Source organism: Labeo rohita, chromosome 15 (assembly GCF_022985175.1).
Source record: "Labeo rohita strain BAU-BD-2019 chromosome 15, IGBB_LRoh.1.0, whole genome shotgun sequence".
Taxonomy (NCBI): domain Eukaryota; kingdom Metazoa; phylum Chordata; class Actinopteri; order Cypriniformes; family Cyprinidae; genus Labeo; species Labeo rohita.
In genome coordinates, this window is record NC_066883.1 from 2,602,050 (window position 1) to 2,624,854 (window position 22,805).

The 22,805-nt window shown below is 36.7% G+C and overlaps 2 protein-coding genes across 3 annotated transcripts; both read right to left on the minus strand.

Annotated features, from left to right (window-relative positions):
• Positions 1-26: 26 nt before the first annotated feature.
• Positions 27-7,098, minus strand: tagln (transgelin). 2 transcript variants are annotated; one of them, XM_051129172.1, is made up of 6 exons: positions 6,938-7,082; positions 5,843-5,888; positions 4,948-5,136; positions 3,883-4,051; positions 472-574; positions 27-381 (listed from the first exon to the last, which is right to left on the minus strand). In XM_051129172.1, exons 2-6 carry the CDS (start codon positions 5,852-5,854, stop codon positions 234-236), a joined length of 621 nt encoding a protein of 206 aa, XP_050985129.1. In that variant the 5' UTR covers positions 5,855-5,888; positions 6,938-7,082; the 3' UTR covers positions 27-233. The 2 variants fall into 2 exon arrangements, with proteins under 2 accessions (XP_050985129.1, XP_050985130.1); XM_051129173.1 differs by lacking the exon at positions 5,843-5,888 and having other exon boundaries at positions 6,938-7,098.
• Positions 7,099-9,263: 2,165 nt separating this feature from the next.
• cbln18 (cerebellin 18) lies at positions 9,264-13,928 on the minus strand. Its single transcript, XM_051129170.1, has 5 exons — positions 13,850-13,928; positions 11,331-11,458; positions 11,058-11,237; positions 10,817-10,948; positions 9,264-9,730 (listed from the first exon to the last, which is right to left on the minus strand). Exons 2-5 carry the CDS (start codon positions 11,431-11,433, stop codon positions 9,426-9,428), a joined length of 720 nt encoding a protein of 239 aa, XP_050985127.1. The 5' UTR covers positions 11,434-11,458; positions 13,850-13,928; the 3' UTR covers positions 9,264-9,425.
• Between the last annotated feature and the right edge of the window lie 8,877 nt (positions 13,929-22,805).

Below are 22,805 nucleotides of genomic sequence, written 5' to 3' on the forward strand. Positions count from 1 at the left end.
GACTTGCAGATATTACAAACTAAATGTTTAACAAAGAACACTTTAATTTGACCAAATACATTTCACAAGTAGGGATTGATGCTGGACATGGGAACTTATTTTAGTACCAAGTGGTGTTATTATTTATATTTATTACACTGTCGGTCTGGTCATATTTTGAAAGGAACGTTTGGAGTCCGGCGATTGGGATGCGGCGATGCTCAGGGAACTGAGGGAAGGACACGGTGATTGGCTCATGGGTTCATGATCTGTCGAGGTCTACCGTAGCCTGTCATTCCAGCCTGGGATGCTCCTTTATTGGAACCCATCTGCAGACCTATGACATTCTTCCCTTCTTTCAGCTGATCATCAGAGAAATCTCTCCGGTTCTCTTGAGCTTTCCTGCAGACAAGAAGAGAGCAGATATTTAACATCAACATTAATAAATTGTCAAGTGTAAAGTGCAGTGTCTGTGTGATCAGCAGTACTCACTTGAAGAACCAGTTGGGATCTCCACGGAAGTTGCCATCATCTCTTGTAACTGCAATGCTCCCCAGAGCCATGAGTGTCCTCTGCACCGCGGCCAAGTCCTTTCCTGACGTCACAGCAGCAGCATAATTTAACGCACAGCTCATTTACACAAGCATACTATGAAGATGGACACATATCTTCACTCTACTACTTTTGATTTTCTTGAATTATCCCCCATGTGTTATTGCCACCATTCAAAATGCTAGAGCCTCTTCTTCATCATTCCTCTATGATTGCAAGTGGTGTGTGTTTGAAGAGAGGTGTGAGGGGCGCTGTCTGATTTCATATTAGTAAATAATCTCTGATATTTTGGGTTTTTTGCTCGACGTTATTGATGGTGGAAAATCCTTTTGTACTATTCAGGTCAACTTAGTGGTGATGACTGCACGTCAGCACTACGGTGGGACAAAACCCCTTATTCGTAGATTTATTAAGTGCACCTGCCATTCCTTGCCAGTCACTAGAAGAACAGTTCCAGAATCAGACCTCTCCATGGTGCTGAAGGCGTCATCTCAACAGCTTTTTTAAAGCCCCTGAGAGATATTTCTCTCAAGCTTCTGTCTTTCAAGATAGCCTTGCTCCTGGCCCTGGCTTCAACCAAACAGGTCAGTGATTTGCATGCACTCTCAGTTCAGTCCTTGTGCACCAAATTCTCTCACAGCAAAAATAAGGGTTTTTCTCAGGCCTTACCCAGCCTTTATGCCTAAATGTTTCTCAGCATTCACTTGTGAGGTGGTTGAGATAGGATCAGGCCCTTCAGGAAGAGTGACCAGCTCCTTTCCTGCCAATGCCTCTTTCATTGGCTTGTGGAAGCCATTTGTTTGGCATACAAATCCAGTGGTGTGTGCCTTTCAGGGGGTTTTAGAGCACACTCTACTAGAGGCATGGCTGCCTCTTGGGCTCTGTTTAAAGGAGTCTCTTTGCAGCTTCACTGTGAGTGTATTGGGCACCATTGGAGCTTTCAATATCTCCCATAGGTGGATCTCAAACACAAGATGATGAAAGAGAACAATAAGTTACTGTTTGTAACCCAGGTTCTCTGAAACATCGAGTAGAGAGATCAACTAAATTTGCCCCACTTGCTGCACAAGAAGCAAATACGCTCAATATGTGCACAACTGGATGCTTCTGCAGAGGTCACATACAGAAGCCTTTCCCATAGGTCAGGAGTAGGCAAGTTCGGTCCTAGAAAGCCACTGTCCTGCAGAGATTAGCTCCAACCCTGAAAAGAAACTCACTTGCTTATAGACGTAGACGTAGTGTGTTTGATTAGAGTTGGAACTAAACCCTGCAGGACAGCATCTTTCAACGACCGAACTTGCCATAGGTGGATCTCTCCACTCGATGTTTCAGAGAACCAGGGTTATGAGCAGTAACCTGTTGTCTGTTAGAATGAATTTCTTTATTCTATACAAATCACTGAGGTTTAATGGTGATGAATGAGGGGCATGTCAATTTGCAATTAAAATCTTTTCTTAAAAATGAATGTTATTAACACACTAAACAGAATTATATCTATCAAATTAACATGACTGTGTTTAGTATCCTGTTAACCAGATACAAATAATTACTGTATATATGATAACCTAGTTAGGGGCCAAACACTGAAGATGCAGAGGCACCTATTGTATCCACTGGCATTCTTATTCTTTTCAATCAGCTATTGCTGATTGTTTCTTCTTCTGCTCTTGAGTCTATGGCAGCCCATAGAACTGCTTGCAGGAAAGTTGTGTAATTTGGCACACAGATAGAGGACAGTCTCATCATTAACCATAGCAAGTTTGAAGTCTCTAACTCAAACTCTATAGCACCACCACCACCACAAGTTTCACTCATTTTATGCTAATAACTTTTAAACCGTAAGGTGTAGAAGGCAATTTTTTCCTCTCTGATTCCTCAAACTGATCTTGAATAATGCATGAACGAATTCTACGAAAAGCAAACAAAAATGGAAGTGAGGCTATTTCTCCACAATGGGTTGGTGTATTGAGACCAAACTTGGAGTGTGATATAACAAGCATGACCTGAGGCTACATGCCTATAATATGCCTTATCGTTATGAATCTTTGGCACCATGCCCTGACAGTACTTAAAAAGTCTGGCGGCAAAAAGTTATAATGAAATTTTGAAAACTGCTAATAAGTTTTGATGAAATTAGTCTATTGTAATGAAACTGGTCTAGATATATTCCTTGGATAATGCTGAGAACATCAATACCAATTATACCAAAATTGGCCACACTTCCTGACCACCATTTTGATTAATGTTCAAAACCTACTTTTTCGAACTCCTCCTAGACCGTTGGTCTGATTTTCACCAAATTTGACTTCATCTTCAGACCATGCTGGCAAAAAGTTATGCATTTCATGTCAATACACAAAATGGTTTTCGTTTAATGCATCAATGAATTTGTTGGAAAGATGCCAAAGTGCATCTGAGGCTTATCTCTGCAAAGCTTTGACATATTGACACCAAATTTTGTAGGTGCTATTGTCCCCTCACACTGACCACGCCACATACATTTGGTAACAGCACCACCTACAGGTCAAGAGTGGTAGACCATTCATTAACCAATAATTATGAACTTTTCAAACATGCTAATAAGTTTTGATTGCATTAGCCTATTGTAATTAATGGTCACCAAATATTCCTTAGGTCATGCCAACAATATGCATACCAATTATGCCATAGCTGGCCGAACATCCTGTCCGCCATTTTGATTTATGTTGAAAACCTACTACTTCAAACGGCCGGTTTTCACCAAAATCAAGTCAGATCATCTTCACACAGTGCTGACACAAAGTTACGAATTTTGTGTCAATAGACGAAACTGGTTTGTATAGCAACAAAAAAATTGAACCACGATGCCAAAATGATTCTGAAGCTTTATCTCTGCAAAGCTTTGACATATTGACACCAAACTTTGTGTGTGTCATTGTTAGCTCACACTGAACACACCACATCAATTTGATAACAGCGCCACCTATTGGTCAAAAGTGATAACCCATTAAATCCTATCACTAGTGGTTGTTTTTATGATTTTTCACCCATTTTCACTAAAATCATCTTAAAATGGCTTCAGTTACTCATTGCTTCAGTTGCTTCGGTTTTGCCCTTTGTCTCATTCCATACATTATTATTTTATTATTTATTTATTTATTTTACAATCTCTTTTGTTATATATTATATGTTAACTGATAATGTTCTCTCTAAAGTTAACTGTAAAAATGATAAGGTAACAAAGCGCTGTAAACAATGATCATTAAAAACAAATGCACTGAATTGTGACTTTTGACATGTCTTACTATCTATCATGAATATATACATATTTCTTTTGACAGAGGAAGTTCTGTGATATGTTAGCATACTCACCCTCCCACAGATCTACTGTCTGAAACATGTCGGTTTTGATGACGCCATATTTTTCTGCAGCGTTGAGGAACTGTGAGACCTGCTCCATCTGTTTAAAAGCCATGCTGGAACTCTGGATCTTCTTTACAGGCTTCTCCTTACACAGACTATTGATGAGCTCACACAAAACCTGAGAACGGTACAGAAAACAAGATTACATTCTTTGGGTGCTTCCAGAAACGTCATCATTATGAATCACATTATAATAACACTGAGTGACAAATATACTCATCCTGATAACTAGTGTGGTTTAATGTTGTATGTGCGTCACTAAACATCAGTATTATGAAATTTTACTTGGTCTCAGCATTTCTTGTGCCAAATTTGGAGTCATTATTTTCAATCACTATTCATTATAGCTCTCTCTCTCTCTCTCTCTCTCTCTCTCTCTCTTTTAACAGAATAGCCTCAGTTCAGCTAGCAGCTAGCTTTTCACTCATTTATAACACCTCAACAAACAGCTGTCATTGGTTCTTCATGAAATATGGGTCAGATGATCTGTTGGTCTGTTAAACGTTTTTATGTATATTAAACTGGGTATTTACTCTTTTAAAAAAGTTTGTTTCTTCAACATTTATGCTTCAGTGGTTTCTTGATCATAAGGTTTGACCTTCTTTCCATCCTTCACCTCAAAGATGTCTAGGCATGCCTGATACCCAGCTTGTACTTTCAAGATGTTATCCAGGGTAATACCTAGATTTTCATCCAGGTGCTCCCATCTGTGGTCATGTGTGTATTTGTATATGCATATGCATATGTATATGTGCATGTCTTTTCTTAAGTATTGTTTTTGTGAAACTACATGTGCTACTTGTCTTGGCCAGGCCAAGTTTTTAAATGTTTTTATATTATATCTGATCAAATGCACATTACTATTCTTTAGTTTGGGTTAAATAAATAATTTTTGCTTTGTTGAACAGCAGCTATGCTAATTATGTCTCCATTTTTTCCTCTGTTTCTGCCATGGGTTTGACATCCTGTGGTAACTATGATATGGTATGATTGCTGTGAGAACACTTGACTTACACATCCGTCTCTGAGCCAGGCCTGGAAACCCAGTTTTCCTGCCTCTGGCTTTCCAACCCCAGAGCCACACTGAGCCACGATCCACTCCACCAAACGCACCTCCAGCTCTGGGTCGTACTTCTGCTCGATTTTATCCTGAACCTGGCGGCTCATCCCATAAGATGGACCCTTGTTTGCCATGGTTGCTCCCTGCGTAGAGAAGAAGAGAGGAGACTGTGAGAAGTGTAATATTAAGTTTCCAAATATGTGCAATTCAGTGTGAGATTTATTATAATTTTGCATTGTTTTTTTTTTGTTCCAGTGTAGTCTGTCTGAAAATTTTCTCTGTCAGAAGTTATTGGACATTTTCAACATGAATAATCCTTGTTTGTTGTCATATAAAGATATAAAGCAAGAAAACAAGTTGGGGAGGTTTATTATTGTTTTACCTTTCCTGAAATCCTCTTCTCCTGAAACAAACTTTTATCCATTTCAATTTTAAATTAAGCTAAACACCATCAGAATAAAGTGGAAAAAAGCCAATGATGCAGTTGGAGGCAGCCAGAAAGCCATAAAATCAATGTACAAATCATGCTTATAAATGTTGTGCAGTGTAAACATTTCCAACAGCAAACAGTCCAGCTCAGTTATAAAAAAATATGTTGTGTCAAATGGATAACTTGAGCTAATTTGTTACACAGAAAGCAGGCTGACAGATTCACATGTTCATATAGTCCTTGAGTGAAGGTGGATGGGGAAATCAGATGTACAGCTGATTGTGGGATCCAGGATCAGATGAACATGTTCCTCCAGAAACACAGTCAGTTACATTCACACATTTCAGCAGTTTGTAACTTCATCAAAGCAAAGCAAAAATCTCACGCACACACACACCCAAAGAGAGCAGCAGCTTCACCTGTGCTGCCATTCTGTACTTTACGAAGTTCCTCTGAAGTCCCAACCTTAAGGAATGAGTTTAAAGTCATTGACCCTATGAGCATTACAGCAAACATGTGCACCTTTTTTAAAATGAGTTAATTTATTGTTTAATTATTATTGTGGGGACAAATGGCAAAAAATGAAATAAAATTCAGTTGAATCAATTGAATGAAATTTTACATTAAATGAAATAAAATAATAAACAAGGACAATAAAGCCACAATGAAAAATATAAACAGGTTGTCAGTATAAATTTGTCAAGTGTAAATGGCTTCTGGTTTGATATGTTTATACACTATGCATTAGATTACACAATACCAAACCAGATGACATTCAACTACAGACAATAATTAAAGGGACCACTAGAAAACAGCTCATTTAAAAATGGGTCAGAAAAGTAAAGTTAGTCCTGGGGAAAACTCTAGCAGTGCTTGCTCTATAATTTTCCAAAGCTATGACATTTAGACATTTGTAAGTGTCATATACTTTTGCATTGGATTTTTCCATTAGGTATTTCTAATCTACACCCAATATGGGCATTTATCCTGATTGATTGGTTAGTTCATTTTGTCTCCACTTTATCTATCACACTAAAAATTGTCTAAAATGTTTATATTTAGTAAAGAATATTATTAGGATATTATCCACATTCCTTTCTCACTCTGATCTGAGTGCCTTAGTTTTGGTCTGCATCAATGACAAAGTAATCATAGGGCATTTGGAATAGGCTAGGACTGCATTAAATGTTTCTGAAGTAAGATTCGTGTTTGATACAAACACTGTTATTAAACTGTATGAGGTCACAACAAAGAAGAAGGTCACAATACATAGCCAAAGTTCAAATAGTACAGGAACGCTGAAATGAGCTTTGATAACTACTTGCAATCAAAAATTCAGCTGCTGACTGACTTTTTTTTTAATCAGGACTGGTCTTTTTTTTAAAGATAGTATGTAGATTATGTATAGTAGATCATGCATCGATAGTTACTTTATGTCTTGGAAAAGACAATAATCAGCAAAATAGCTGATTGAAAGGACTTTGTAGTTGAAAGCATATCAAAAACATACTTACTGTAGTGAAAATGAAGATGACTTTGTCGTTCGTGCAGCCAGCAGTCACCCCAGAGCTTTATGTTCAGCAGAGTCGCCCCTATTCCTGTTTCAGGAGTAGATGTCTTTTCCATTAGAGAAATAAAAAACGAGGCATTCGGTGAGAGTGGGCAGAGAAAAGGAAATTGACGCCTTAAAAGGACACAGTCTTTTTCTCAAGCCCTCCCTTCTCCCCACTCTGCACTTAAGATTTCTAGTTCAGCCCTTTGTTAAAGCAAAGCCTTATTTGGGAAGAGGCTTGGATGAGGACAGGAGCCAAGCTACAGAGAGTCTGTAGTTTGGTCAGGGAGCAAAATTCTCCAAATACCACATCACTGCATCAGCAGGGAGAAAGAGGAAGGCTGTGTGAACGCCTGCTGGACGGACGGGGTGGAGCAGGGGCCTTTGAGTTTAGACACGGACATAAATGGAATAGTTTGACAGATGGAGTGAATAGATTAGATGAACACACAGAGACGCAGAGCACGGAGGAAATCAAGTATGTCAGCAGTGCCGTATATAAGGTAATTGTGTTGGGATGTCGGGATGCAGAAGCACTGCCAGTAGGGAAATTAGAGAGGGATGAGAAGTGCTTAAGCAAAATGATTTACTGACACTTTGGAAGCAACCGCTTAACAAGGCCTTCTATGTACAAAGTACTCCCTAGTGTGTGTTCAATAGTACATTAGCTAATGTTGAAAGCATGCAATGCTATATTCGATTTTGGTCACACATTATTTTAAGGCCCAATTCTCAATATTAACTACGACATTTAGTTTAGGAATGGGGTAGGATTAAGCGATCTAATATATGGTTAGGAGTAAAGCATTAGTAAGTGCTTTATAAGTACTAATAAACAGCTAATATGCTAGTAATATGCGTGCTAGATAGTATTGAGAATTAGGCCTGTATTTTTTACTGACCTTTCAAAGGATTCATTTCATCGACCATTACTTTTAATGTAAACTATATCTTGTCATATCTTATATTTACCACAAAATGTGTGCTTCTAAGCACTAAAAAAAAAAAAAAAAAAAAAAAAAAAAAAAAAAAAAAATCCTTCATAGCAGGTTAATGATGTTATATTAGGGTCAGGATAAAACTCCTTTGGAAACTTTCCAAATGATCTATTATTGTTTTTTTTTTTTTTGTTTTTATCCTAGTTCCAGACCCAGACTTCCATTCAATATACAAATCCAACATAAAATGAATAATTCTCTGTTGAAAAGAAATAGTCATGACTCATTTTCTTTTAATTATATAAAAGCGATTTCTTTAAGTTTTTTTTCTGTATTTTTTCAAAGCCTGTATTTTTTAGTAGGTATGACTGATTTTTTTTTTCATACATGACAACCCACCTTAAGTGAAAATCGAAATGTCTATGTACTTAAAGTATTTACATATATATATATATATATATATATATATATATATATATATATATATAAAATAATTATTTTAATTATAGCAATTAAAGCTCTTTTCACTTCTGTGGTATATGTTGATTTGTGAATGACAAATCTGGATTCAGTTCAAGTGTCATGCTTGTTGACAGTTATAAATAGATAGTATTACTTGCATTAAAGTTTTCCAAGAAAGAGAGAAAGAGAATTTAGTAAATGTAGTAAATAAATGCAGTGGGTGCATAATTATTTGGCAAATTGATATTCTTATCTTTTTTTTCCAATCACATTTTACCAATTTCAAACCACATCAATCTTAATAATAACTACTATTAATTTTGTTTTTAATCATTTATAAGTGATATATAATTGTCCATAAAGGCTGGAAGTGAAACACTTCTTATATTCAGATGTGCATAATTTTTAAGCAGGTTTTCTCTTACAGATAAAATGGGCCAAAAAAGAGATTTAACTGAAGAATTATTAAATGCCCATGAGAAATATTCCAAACTATGCAATACAGAAATGGCAAAGTTAAGGCATGACTATTGGACAGCAAAATGCTCATTGTGTCAGCACTGTCAGAAAAAAAAAAAAAAAAAAAAAAAACACGGGGAGAAGAAAAGACATGTTAACTGCAAAAGAATTAAGAATCAATGCTTGGGTAAAAAAAATCTACCAAATTTCACAACGCTTCAGCATGTTAAGCTTTTTAAGTGAGGGTCATTTTTTAGGATTTTTACCCAAGCAAAGTCTCTGAGAACCTGACACATTACACTTCTGGAGACTCCAGAGTGGAAATGGTTTTTCTGGAGACTAAATGGTTCCTGATAGTTTTAGAATATAAAAAATGTCAACAAACTAGAATGAATAAGTGCCACAGAAAACTATTAAAGTAACCTTTATTCATAAAGCCATATACTGTCTTGCAAGGGTAGGGTACATGTTCATTTAGTCATTTTTATGATCATTTTATATGATGATCTTTTTTTTATTGTTTTAATCTCTGATGAAGATCATTGTGTATGTATGTACAGGTATTTTTTTGTTTTGTTTTGTTTTTTAATCTCATTTATCAGAGAACGGATAGACCAGGTATCCGCTGAATGTGTTTTGGCCCTTGGTGTCTCCACACAGCTGTCTGCCTGAGAGCAGCTCAACATAGACCTGACAGCCGCGTCTGAGCTGGAGAAGAACCGTCTGAGTGCTGCTGTCCTCCGAATCCTCACGGTTATCTTCCCAGGAGGAGGCGATCAGCTGGCCGTTCTTCATCAACTGAACCTTCTGGTAGAGCCGCTGACCTGCGCTGCCAACGCTGGAATAAGCCGTGAAGGAGAACGAGTAGAGACCAGCATGAGGAGCCGTGAATGTGCCTGTGAAGAATCAGGATCAGGTTGATGTCTCTGTTTGCTCTGCCTATTCAGTTCTATGAGAAGCTGGCTTCACAAGGATGAAGTGAACAGGATGCATTGTGTTGCATAAATCTAAACAGGAGATTAGTTTGACCTATACATCATTTAAATGAGGTGTAGTGTTAGTCATTTGCATAGCTAATTACACTGAGAACACTTGAGAAAGGCACTTTGTAAACAAAACATTATCAACACAGCATTACATTATCAAAATGGCTGAATCAATCATCTCTTAAATCAAAACAAAACTGTTGGTATGTGTTTGTTCCCCCTTAAAACTGTTATGTATTGCTCCAGAGGTAGATGTTATGATATTTGGGCAAAAGCTACAAATTCTGACTGAGTTTATGTATCTGGGTTTTATTGTAATCTCTCCTTTAAAACTACACTAAAACATGCCAAGCATTAAGTTAAATTATTCCAGATTTATTAGAAATTAATTGACCTTTGATACAGCTATGGTAAATATGAATGCCATGATAATTCAACATTTCACATACCGTGTAACTGGCACAGGAAAGCAAATCAACAATGAAGCTACATGAAGCTTTGTATAAGTGCACTCAATGTTTTAGATCAGAAACTTCACAGCTTTCATAGGACAGTTGTCATACTTTAAATGCCTAAGTTTTTCATGGCTGTCATATTTTAAACAAATAATTTTTTTTTACCCCAGTCGCTTAAATATTACCTCGCAATATTGGCAAACAAACTTGTGAAGTGTTATGTGTTATGAAAATAGTGTCAGTGGTTTGACTGAAGGAAAACAAAACTTTTGGATGTTTAATGCACAATTTACACACAATTGGGAGTAGGTGTAAATATTTTATGTACCAACTAAACTTTTGAAAATACAAATTCTTTCATAAATATGAAAATTTACATGAAGCCCCATTCTGCTTGTGTTTCAGGATTGAGGCCTATAGTGTGACCGCAGCATTAATGTCTCCTATTTTCCACTCATTTCCTGATGTTTTTGGTTTTGGGTTTTTGACACTGCCTTAAAATACGAATCAGTACTGGCGCAGTGTTTTGTGGTCTGCTTACCGAGTGCAGGATTGTAGCCATTGCCCTGATTGAGTGAGACAGACTGGTACGAGATAGACATGTTGCTGGTAAACGGCCCAAGACATCCACTCATTGGAAGCATTGAAGCGGTGAAAGCTATTTTGCATCCAGCTTGAGGAAGGAACAGAAAGCAAGGGTAATGTAACTGTCCATGGAAAGATTTCATACTGTTTTTTCCCTAAACAATAAGCAAATGTGAAGTGACAATAGTGAAGAACACCTGTGAGCTCCTCTATTTGAGTGTTCAGATGAGACAGTCCTTCCCATAAGCCAACCATGCGTATGAACGTGGCCTCCTCCAGATCAAACAGTGGCTGTTCAATACAACAGCAGCCCTGCTGCCTCTTGAATGCACATTCACAGTCCCAATCGCCACAGGGCAGGGACCCCGCGTAACTCACTGATGAACAATCATTGAACAATATCAGAAAAAAGTAGAAAACAAAGAGCTGCAACACCTGCATTTATCTGAACAAATGATCAAATTATTCACCAGCAGATGCACGCAGGAGGTCAAAGGCAGCGGTAGCCTGCGCTCGTGAGCAGACACTGAGAATCATCAAAACACACAGAGCAGCTGCTGTAAGCGTCTTCATCCTCAGCGTGCAGAATCCAGCGGCCCTTAAAAATACAGCTTATTTAGTCCTTGAATGAATAAACGTTTACAGTTTAGAACATAAAACAAATAAACTTTAAGAAAAAATGAAGTAATGTTCTGCTCGAGGTCTGTAATACAGTGTTCCCAGACATGTTTCTGGAGGCACACTAGTAGTACACTCTTCATCTTCTTTATCTGACCCATTTCAGATAGTGAAGCAGAAAAGTTCTTGGAGCATGTATGTCTTGATGACCGTTAGTCAGTGTTTGCGAATACTAAAGAAATAAATCGTAAACTGTTCCTACCTGTCACTAAATTGCCCGTGATTGTCAGTGAGTTACTAGTATCTGATCTTACTTTATGTATGTGAGAGGACACATAACTAATTACTCTAGAATCCAGAGGGTCTGGGAAATAGTAGTTTTTGTTCCTGGTGGACTGTTAAAAAATGCTGAACGCTAGACTTCCTTAAACCTGCAGAAGTCAGCCAATCAGATTTAGGCATTGTCTTTGTGAAAGTGTTTTCAGTTTGAAGAATCAATGAAATTCCATTTAATTTCACAGCATAACAATAACAGAAATTCACAGAATCTAAAATACGTCACCATAAAAAATGACAGCATCAGGTAAGGATAATCATGCAACCAAACGCAGGTTAAATACACCCAAACATAAACCAGATTTATGTGAATTACTAATATAAAACAATTATTAATGTATCTAACTAGAAACAAGTGAATTTATAACTGCTTCTGTGCTCATTTTTTTATTTTGTTTTACACTAAATAATTGATGTATGTTCTGTTTGTTGATTTTAGGTCATATTTTATTTCAGTAGTTCACTTTAGACATTCTACTAACAATATGTAACTTTGCCTCTACATGTCAACTAACCCTCATTAGAGTATTAGTAGACTGTTAGGTTAGGGTTAGGGTTAGTCGAATGATTTCACATGTACTTGAAAAGTGACTTTTATGTAGAATGACTGCTACACTGTAAAATCTAATTAGTTGGGCTTACTTAAAAAAAGCATGCAAACCGATTGCCTTAAAAAAACTAAGTAAAGTGAAATAAGAATAGTATGTTGTAGTGACAAATGCTTAGTTAGTATAGTTTACTTACACGGGAGCTCTAGTAACTAAAAAAGAACTGTAGGGGGTACTTGATCATTTACTTTAGGCTTACACTTGACTTAGTATAGCTACTCACTGACTCCCAGAGTGCATTGTGGCATGAATAAATTATGCAATTGCTTTGTTTTACTGTTGTTGTTTTTATTTGCTAATTTTATTTACTGACTTGTGTCAGCAGTAACACAACAAAAAGAGAAAATAAAATAATATAATGGTTATTGTCACAATTAATAAAAATAAATAAAATTGAATTGTTACCATCGTTGTGATTCACATGCTGAATGTTGAAGTTTCTGACTTGAGCACATTATCACAAATATTAAAGTACTGTCTCAACCCAATAAAGTTTCTCAAGGTGTTTATGAAGAACAATAAAATTGTAAAAGATCATCAATAAATATAAAAAATACATTAGCTAAAGAATTGGAAAGATTTAGCTAATTGAAATAACAGAACTTGAAGGTTACCTTCTAAAAGCAACCTCCTTATTACTTTTCTTCCCTTGAAATCAAAAATTATGACTTCATGTTGCATTGCTGCATCAATAGGAAGAAAATTATAACAAGAAAAGCAAAGTTCCAAGTGCCCAACCAAACAGAACATTAATCACTATAATGGTAAGTAAAAAAAAAAAAATAATAATAATAAAAAAAATAAATAAAATAAGACACACCAACAACATTTTACGAAAATCTACATCAATTTATGAAGTCAGTTTATGTGATGTTCTCTCAAATATATAGTTGTACTGAAACAACATTCAAGATGACTTTGGGAAATGAGTGAATGTAACTAGTGAAAAATAACTGCAGATTAACAATTGCCACCTCAAAAAAAAAAAATTGCTTTTCTTCTTCTTCTGTTGTTATTTTGCAAATTAGCAATATATTAGTGCACTGCTGCCTCTCACTGGTTTATTAATGTCATTGGTTTCTTTGTGGCTACTTGAATATTTTAAGTAAGCGTCACTCAAAGTAGTAAGTAAACTGTTTTACTCGCTTGAAAGTAGCTGTAACTTAATAAAACCTAGTAAGTATAGCAACTAAGTAAAGATAACTAATTATATCTAAGTAAGGTAAACTATTGGATTTTACAGTGTAGTTGACATGTAGTTCCAAAGTTACTTATAATTAGTAGAATGTCTACAGTGGACTATCAAAAAGTATTTTACATGTAATCAGATCAATTTATGCAGTATACTGCAAAGCTGTATGTAAAAAAATGTAGATATGAATTAATATTTTGTATTTTTTTAAATAATAATTTATTTGAATACTCACTGTGATGAAGATAACAGATGAATTGCAGAAGAATTGAGTCAGTTTAACGTAAAACTGCAGCTGTAAGTGGAGCTTTCTGTGCAGCTTTATGCAGTGGGTGGAGTTGCTCACGAGTGGCTCAGCCTCTAAAGCATCTGATAAGACCAAAGAATATGAGACACCACAATACCTTTCATTTGTCCCTCTTGTATGAATGCATGAAAAGTTTACTTTGTTACTGATACCCACAATAATATTTCTGACCAGGATATGTTCAACTCCTCATGGACTGCACATAATGATATCATTCGAGCTGCTGTGAGATTGTTCACAAGTCACTTGTGTATTATTGCTGAATGTGGCAACATCTGAAGTCTCAATCTAGAGGTGGGAGCAGGATTTGGTTTCCTGATTCACAGAGAAGGGTGTCGACTAGAGAAAGATGTGAATCTGTGATCATTGTATTTTAATGTTTTCCCAAAGAACAGCTTTTCCGTGAATGTTCTGTAAGATTGAAGCGATATGTGTTATTATTTAATGTAACAGAGAGGAAGTGGGAGAGCCACTGAAGTTGTGTAAGATGAAACTCATGTCTGTGTATCTGTCACAAGAGATAAAAGGTTAAAATGGATTCTTTAAAGTGAACTTCACATGCCTTTTCGGTTTTTACCGCAACATTTCCATTTAAAATAAATCATGAATAATCACTGGAATACTCTTACCAGAAACATAACATTTTATTTGTGTGAAATTATCAAAATTATGTAAAATGATAAAAATGTAGAAAGCAACTCGGGAAAAAAAAATGTCACACAAAAAGTAAAGGAAGTAGTAGGGCTGGCTGGAGGACAGATTGTTTCAGTGCACCATTTCAAAATAAATAAATTAACAAACGCACAAATGATGTTGTCATTAGGATGTCATTTTGATGATCCTACATGTTGAACAACTTACTGACACCTATTAAAAATATCTTAAGTTTCATACATTACTGATTTACAACGATAAGCAATGTAAACAGTATGCGGAAAAATATACAGTAGGTGATGTACGGATGGCCTGGTTGATCATGCTCATATTTAATATTGTATACTGGTTCAACTCTGTTTCTATTAAATGTAAAAACAAACTTTCAAGGACTGTAAACCAGGCAAAGAAGATAAAAGGCAATGTTCATCTTTCAGAACTCTATACAAGGCAAGTTGAAAGGAAAGATTTTCACACTGATATGGATCCATTACATCCTTTCCATGATTTTTTTTTTTTTTAGCTCCCATCTGGGAAATGGTTTGAGGCACCCTTGGTTAAAAAGAGTTTGTATAAGAAACTGTTTATCCCAACTGCTTAGTGTCTTAGTAAAATTATTATAATTATTATTATTATTTTTGTGGCATTTTATGAATGTTTGTTTTTGTGTAAGCCTTTGTCAAAGAAAAAATTCTATCCTTGTAGAAGCCCTTTTTTTCATTAGAATTTTTTAAGTGACCAATATTCTCTTATTTTAACATATGAAATGCAGTTTAAGATAATTTTAGCATATCATACTTCAAAACATGTCAACTTTCCAAAAACATTTAATGTCTCTACCCAAAAAACTCTCTTAGTCCTTGACATTTACTTAAAACTTTAACCCTTACTTTAACCTAAAAAGTAGGTTAAAACGTTTGTTTCTATTTACCATCAAACCAAGAACCACGCAGATTTTCTTTTTAATTACCGTTCATATTTATGTAAACTGTGTTGTGTAAGATTGTATTGTATTGTGCTTTTAATAATCCCAGCTTTTTCAGAGCAGCTTTACAGAAAATTGCACAAATGTCTTGTAGTCCCAGTGTGCAAGATGGTGAAAAAAAATATATGGAGTGTCATAAAAAATAATGACAGCTTCCTCATGTTACCAGGCTAGGAGGCAGATGAACTGTCTAAAGACGCAGACGATAATCTGAAGATAAACAGAAGTTTCGAGAGAACAGGTAAGGAGTCCTTTCTCAAGCAAGTCCAGACAAAGTGGGTATCCAAGGTGTGTGCCTTTTATCAGTTTGATAATGAGGTGATTATTGATGACAGGTGAAGATCAACACTCTGGTGATCCCACTCCCCCTGGGCCTGCTGCTAAGGGCCGCGGACCACAGCTGCATGGTGGAGTCCTTGGGGTGCAGGGTGATCTGGATGAGAATGGTGAATGAAAGTTGGGTCTAGATCTATAGGATCTAGATCTATAGATCTATAGGACCGAATAGATGGTACCATCCTCCTGGACTAAAGGAACTGGGGTTCCTCCATAGGGCCAGGCTTTGTGGGAGAAACAAAAATGGGCGAATGGTATGGTGTAAGCAATAACACATGAAAAGAAGTGTAAATCTGATAATTGATGGTAAAGGGGCCAATAGATTTGGGACTCAATTTTCTGGAGGGCAGACCTAACTTGTTGTCTTAAGTGGATAGCTAATCTTTTTGACCGGGCTGAAAGACTGGAGTATTGTGTCCTGTACCTTCTGACACTGCACTGCTCTGTACAGGTGATGGTGATCGATCACTGGAACGTCCGAACGCTCCTTTGCCCATGGGAACAGGGGAGGCTAGTGAGTCTAGTGGCATGGTGGCAAAGGGAGTTTTGCACATACTTGGTGTAGCTCAAGAATTTGTTCCAAGGTTTCTGGTTGCTATGGCAGGAGGTTTTCAGGAATCACCCAATCTGGATCTTTCTCTCTGTTTGTCCATTTGACTGAGGGTTGTAACCTGAAGAGAGACTCACAGTCACACCAAGGAGTCACACCATGGCTCGTGTGGAGGCAACTGTGAAGCTTCCTTTGTACCAAACACACCCCTGAAAGGGCCATTACAGACAGAAAGAGTAACTATTGTGGTGAGTGGTTTTAGATCGACAGTGGATGAATTAACAAAACTCAGCATGGAATGTGGAAGATGGACAAGACATGCAGAGAGCACATGACCCTGAGACGGCCTCCACTGCCGCTCAGCTCAAGGCAGATTAGTACTGTCCAGCTGCATGGGCTCAGTACCTGGTTGTGGAGGGCTGGTAAAATCTGGCTAACAATGGTATGAGGAGGTTTGCTGGCCCTTTAAATCTCCTAACAATAGAAAAACAGCTGCATCTCCAGGGCAAAAGAACATTGCAAGAGGAATCCATTGCAATCGCCTCTGAGCCAGAGTAGGGTGTTGGATTAGCCATGGGACTGATGACTACTGTTGGTGAAGGAGTATTGCTGACAGGCATTAAGGAAATGGTGGTGATGTGCACATTCCAAACACCATCCACAAGATCTTTATACAGTTCTTTAAACAGTTATGAGCAACCACTGGTCTTCTGTTGAGAAATACCAGAGTAGGAGTCAGATGAACAGTAGAAACAGTATGGTTATTGCAGCATTGGAATATGAACACGCAGGTTGAAAAAGACAGTGCGTTACTGTGTTGAAGGTGCTGTGTCGCAGATAGCTTGAACTTATGAAGGGATAGAGACTGAAGACGCAGAGGATACTCTGAAAACACACAGGAGTTACAAGAGAACAGATAAGGAGTCCTTTCTCACAAGAGACCAGATAAAGTGGGTATCCAAGGTATGTGCCTTTTATTTTTGTGATGATGAGATTATTGACGACAGGTGCAGAAGATAAAAGGTGTGTCCGACTTAAAGCAGCGCTGTGCAGCGCTGTTCTACTAAAACCAACTATATATCCATATACATTACCATGTCAGTCTCTCTGAGAGTTGTCATGACATCTATAAACTTGTAAGGATTCTACCGATTCATTAAGATGGAACTAATGCAGCCATCCAGGAGACAGACTGTAGCTGATGTTGAAGCCAAAAACCAGCTGTGCTACCTATGGGCAGTTACAATGACAAAACCATTTCATGGTTTAAGAGAAGCCACACAAACCATTGTCGGGATGGCACTTTCTTTTGCGAAAACAAGCTTTACCGGACCTCAAACATGTAAATTTAAGACTGTGGGAAATCTCAGTTCATTTCCTCGCTAGAAAAACTTTATTCCAATATGCTGTAATGTGTCTCTGGCAACCGCTATGAACCACCCTTCAGCTATTCGGGTATATTAATTCAAGTCTGTTTACCTTGTGTGGGTTAATTAGTGAATGACCTTGTTGACTATCTACAACCAAACATGTCTGAGTCTTCCACTGTTTCTTTAACTGCAACTAAGGTGCATAATGGACTGACAAGTGCTCAGATTTTGAATCCGACCAGGCAAGATATTCTGCTTCAGACCCCCTCACCACCATCATGATGCTGTGACGCAGATCTCCTGGTTTCATCTCGGGCATCCAGGCTGTTGGATCTACGTTCTCTCAGCTCAGTCGTGGTCTCCCTGGTTTCACCAAGTACTTCTGGGCCTCTATCTGGGTCTTAGCCCTCCACCCATTTGGCTCCACTGGACTCCTTCTTCACCCTGTTCTGTCTGGCCTCCATCTTTGCCTTGTCTACTCAAGCCACCGGCATTGCCTAGGACTTATAGGCCTGTGATGCCACGCTGGACTATCAGCTTTTCGATTATGCAAGGAGTCTCCAAGGTTAACAGCTTCACCACGATCAGTTAGCCTCAAGGCTCCACCCAAGTCCATCAGGGTTCCAACTTATCTTCTGCCTCCTTTATTTTCGCCATGGTGTTCCCTTCAGAAAGCTTCTGTAATTCCCTACCCTTCATCTGTTCCACTCGTACCCCGTCCCCCTCCAAACACTTCTCCCTCCACCTTTGAAATGTCAGTTATGGTGCAAGGATGTGCAAGGATATGCATTGTGGGTGGGGGACTATTGGCAGGGTTATGCAATGTTTCATGATGTTTTTATTCATCTTCCTGTGTTTCCTTTCAGTTCAGTTCTTTATCCCATCTGTGTCTAGTTCAGTTCTCTGGGCATAAATACTCAATTTTTTTTGTTCATTTATTTGCAGTTCTCATTATGTGCTTAATGTGGAATGTAATATTTTTAAAAGGGGGTTAGGGTTAGGTTGGCTACTGTAGCCAAAGCACAATAAACTCATTTAACCTCCTTCAAGGTCCATATTTACAAAATATAGACTTCTGGTAATCCATACTCTGGTATCAAGAGACCAAGTCAATCATTTAGGATCCAAAGGCATCCAGAATGTTCTGGTGTTGCTAGAGGAGGAGTACAGTAAGTAGTGCCTGGTTCCCACAGTGATGTTCAGTAGTAGTAAAGCTCTTATATTGGGATGTATGAGTGCTGATGGTGTGAGGGAGTTGTGCTTTATTAATGCTGTCATGAATTCACAACTGTGTGATGTAATACCAAAACTTGAAACAGAAGATGCTAACCTCTTTACATTCCCTGCATTATTGGGCATTTTTTCAACATGATAATCTCAACAAATTAGAATATGGTGACATGCCAATCAGCTAATCAACTCAAAACACCTGCAAAGGTTTCTTGAGCTTTCAGAATGGTCTTTCAGTTTGGTTCACTAGGCTACCCTTACCAAAAAGAAGTATACTTCAAGTTTATTTTATTTAGTATACTTAAGTAAAGTTCAAGTATATTTTTAAGTATACTTTATGTAGTAAGTATACAAATATCAGCATACTAGTAGTATACTTTTCAGTGTACTACTTTAATACTCCTTGGGACTAAATTGGCCCACTTTCTAGTATATAAAAAGTATACTTTTAAGTATACTTTAAGTATAACAGTAGTAAACTTTGAGTACACAACTAGTTTACATCTATGTTTTCAGTTTGTACTGCAAGTATACTAAAAGTGAACCAATAGGTATACTGATAGTTTACTAATTAAATACATTTTAATCCATTTTTAGTACACCTTGAAGTATAGTCTCAGTAAAATACTAGATTAGTAGTTTTATACTGTAAGTATGCTCATAAGCATTAAGTTAACTTTATATCATACTTTAAGTATATTACTATGTCCCTGTTTAGATATTAATTTGAATATATTTTACTATATGAATATCTGAACATGCAAAACATTATGAACAGCTTAGTCTAATATATAAACAACATTGTCTTTGTTTGTAAAACATTTTACAAGATTAAGATATCCAGAGACTGGATATATGTAGTTAAAGGTATCTAGGCCTCAAAACTAGATACACAAACCTCAAGAGCGGTGGCAATCAGCAAATATTAAAAAGATTAGATCTTTACGTCGCAGTACAACAAATAACTAACAATAATAACAAAACAACAACAAAAAAAGTTGAAATGAAGTCAGCAAACAGCAAAACAATAATCCTATAACAGTAACTGGATCATTTATTCATGCTGCAATGCATGCTGGGAACTTACAAAGTCTTAAAATTTCAACAATATGAAATTCTTTGCTCAGACACGTGTTTGACTGGTTGGGACAACATTTGTGTAATTTTGTTGGTCTGACAAAGGCTTTTAGTTTAAAAAAATAACATTTTTTAGTATTTGAGACAAAATGTTTCGTAAAATGGAAAATATGCATTTGCATTTTTTACAGTGTGGAAGCACCTGTTTTGATTTCTTCTTCACTTGTGTTTTGGAATGTGTAATAGCATCTCTCATGTATAACAATGAAAACACAGATTCTCAGAACACAAGTATAGCTCAAATACATTTTCTAAGTATAAATCAAGTATATTTCTGAGAAGAACATAAAAAACAGACTGAAAGTATACTTTCCTATTTTTAGTTTAAAAGAAGTATACTAATAGCATACTTGAATAAACTTCTTTTTCATAAGGGTACATAATCACAGGGAAGACTCATGATCTGAATCATGGTCTGACAGTTGTCCAGAAGACAATCATTGACACCCTTCACAAGGAGGGTAACATTCAATGCCAAAGAAGCTGGCTGTTCACAGAGTGCTGTATCCAAGCAAGTTAACAGAAAGTTGAGTGCAAGGAAAAAGTGTGGAAGAAAAAGATGCACAACCAACCGAGAGAACCGCAGCCTTGAGAGGCTTGTCAAGCAAAATTGATTCAAGAATTTGGGTGAACTTTACAGGGAATGGACTGAGGCTGGGGTCAAGGCATCAAGAGCCACCACACACAGACATTTCAGGGATTTGGCTACAGTTGTCGTATTCCTCTTGATAGGCCACTCCTGAACCACAGAGGCGTCTTACCTGGGCTAAGGAGAAGAAGAAATGGACTGTTGCCCAGTGGCCCAAAGTCCTCTTTTCAGATGAGAAAAAGTTTTGTATTTCATTTGGAAACCAAGGTCCTAGAGCCTGGAGGAAGGGTGGAGAAGCTCATAGCCCAAGTTGACTGAAGTCCAGTGTTAAGTTTCCACAGTCTGTGATGATTTGGGGTGCAATGTCATCTGCTGGTGTTGGTCCACTGTGTTTTTTGAAAAACAAAGTCACTGCACCCGTTTACCAAGAAATTTTAGAGCACTTCATGCTTGCTTCTGCTGACCAGCTTTTTAAAGATGCTGATTTCATTTTCCAGCAGGATTTGGCACCTGCCCACACTGCCAAAAGCACCAAAAGTTGGTTAAATGACCATGGTGTTGGTGTGCTTGACTGGCCAGCAAACTCACCAGACCTGAACCCCATAGAGAATCTGGTATTGTCTGGTATTGTATTGGAATGGTATTGTCAAAAGGAAAATGAGAAACAAGAGACCAAAAAATGCAAATGAGCTGAAGGCCACTGTCAAAGAAACCTGGGATTCCATACCACCTCAGCAGTGCCACAGACTGATCACCTCCATGCCACGCCGAATTGAGGCAGTAATTAAAGCAAAAGGAGCCCCTACCAAGTACTGAGTACATATACAGTAAATGAACATACTTTCCAGAAGGCCAACAATTTGCCAAAAATGTTTTTTTTTTTTTTTTTTTTTTTTTTTAATTGGTCTTATGAAGTATTCTAATTTGTTGAGTGAATTGGTGGGTTTTTGTTAAATGTGAGCCAAAATCATCACAATTTAAAGAACCAAAGACAAACTACTTCAGTCTGTGTGCATTGAATTTATGTAATACACGAGTTTCAAAATTTGAGTTGAATGTTGAATGACATTCTAATTTATTGAGATGCACCTGTACTAAGTAGAATATTATAAATTTGCTAAATTAAATCTAGGGTGTACTCATTTCTGCAACCGTTCATTTAAACAAAATTGGCTAAGTTACTTTTTTTTACAGAAAATATTGGCATATATATATATATAAATATATGTTTAATACTTTTCAATTTTGGCAACTGTACACAAATTATATTAGGGATTATAAACAAAATACATCTTTTATATTAACTCAGAGGGGGTGTACTCTTTTATGCTGTGCATTATATATATATTTATATATATATATATATAGTGCACAGCATATATATATATATATATATATATATATATATATATATATATATATAGTACTATATAGAGATATATAGTACTATATATATAGTACTATAGAGTACATAAATACTATACATATAGAGTTAAATGTTCCAGACCCCCCACCCACCCTCCATTGTGCAATAAAAAACTGTATTATAAAAATTATAATAATAAAAATTATTTTCTTAAATCTTATATTGCAATTTTTGTCTATTTATATTTACAAAGTCCTTGTATGCGTAAGCATACTTGGCAATAAAGCTGTTTCTGATTCTGATATATATATATTAGAATTAGAATATATTCTAACTGAAAGAAAAACAAAAAAACATCATGGTTTACTTTTAGAACGTTAAATCAATGTGATCTGATCAATGCAAAATAAACCGTTTGTAGTGTCAGCTGAATTAATGACTGCTTTTGGGGTAAGAGCATTTGATATAGATATGAAGGTCAAGTGAATGTGACAGAGCACAGTGTTTATTTTAAAACAAAAGCAGTATTTTTGAGTATGTTTTTGTATTAAAACAATTTTTAATTTATTACTCTGACTTCATATTTTGTATTTCAGCACTTAGTGTAACTTGAAATGCAGGGTGAATATGCACAGTGTTGTGGAAAGAGACACATATTACGGGCAGA

What these genes read in the sequence shown, in the direction of transcription:
- tagln (XM_051129172.1), bottom strand. An exon ending in CCTGGCTCAGAGACGGATGT is followed by an intron (nt 4,052 to 4,947) that starts GTAAGTCAAGTG and finishes TACCGTTCTCAG; the next exon opens with GTTTTGTGTGAGCTCATCAA. An exon ending in GACAGTAGATCTGTGGGAGG is followed by an intron (nt 575 to 3,882) that starts GTGAGTATGCTA and finishes CTGTGACGTCAG; the next exon opens with GAAAGGACTTGGCCGCGGTG.
- cbln18 (XM_051129170.1), bottom strand. Translation starts at nt 11,433, where the DNA reads ATGAAGACGCTTACAGCAGCTGCTCTGTGTGTTTTGATGATTCTCAGT. An exon ending in TCAAATAGAGGAGCTCACAG is followed by an intron (nt 10,949 to 11,057) that starts GTGTTCTTCACT and finishes TCCTTCCTCAAG; the next exon opens with CTGGATGCAAAATAGCTTTC. An exon ending in TGGCTACAATCCTGCACTCG is followed by an intron (nt 9,731 to 10,816) that starts GTAAGCAGACCA and finishes GATTCTTCACAG; the next exon opens with GCACATTCACGGCTCCTCAT.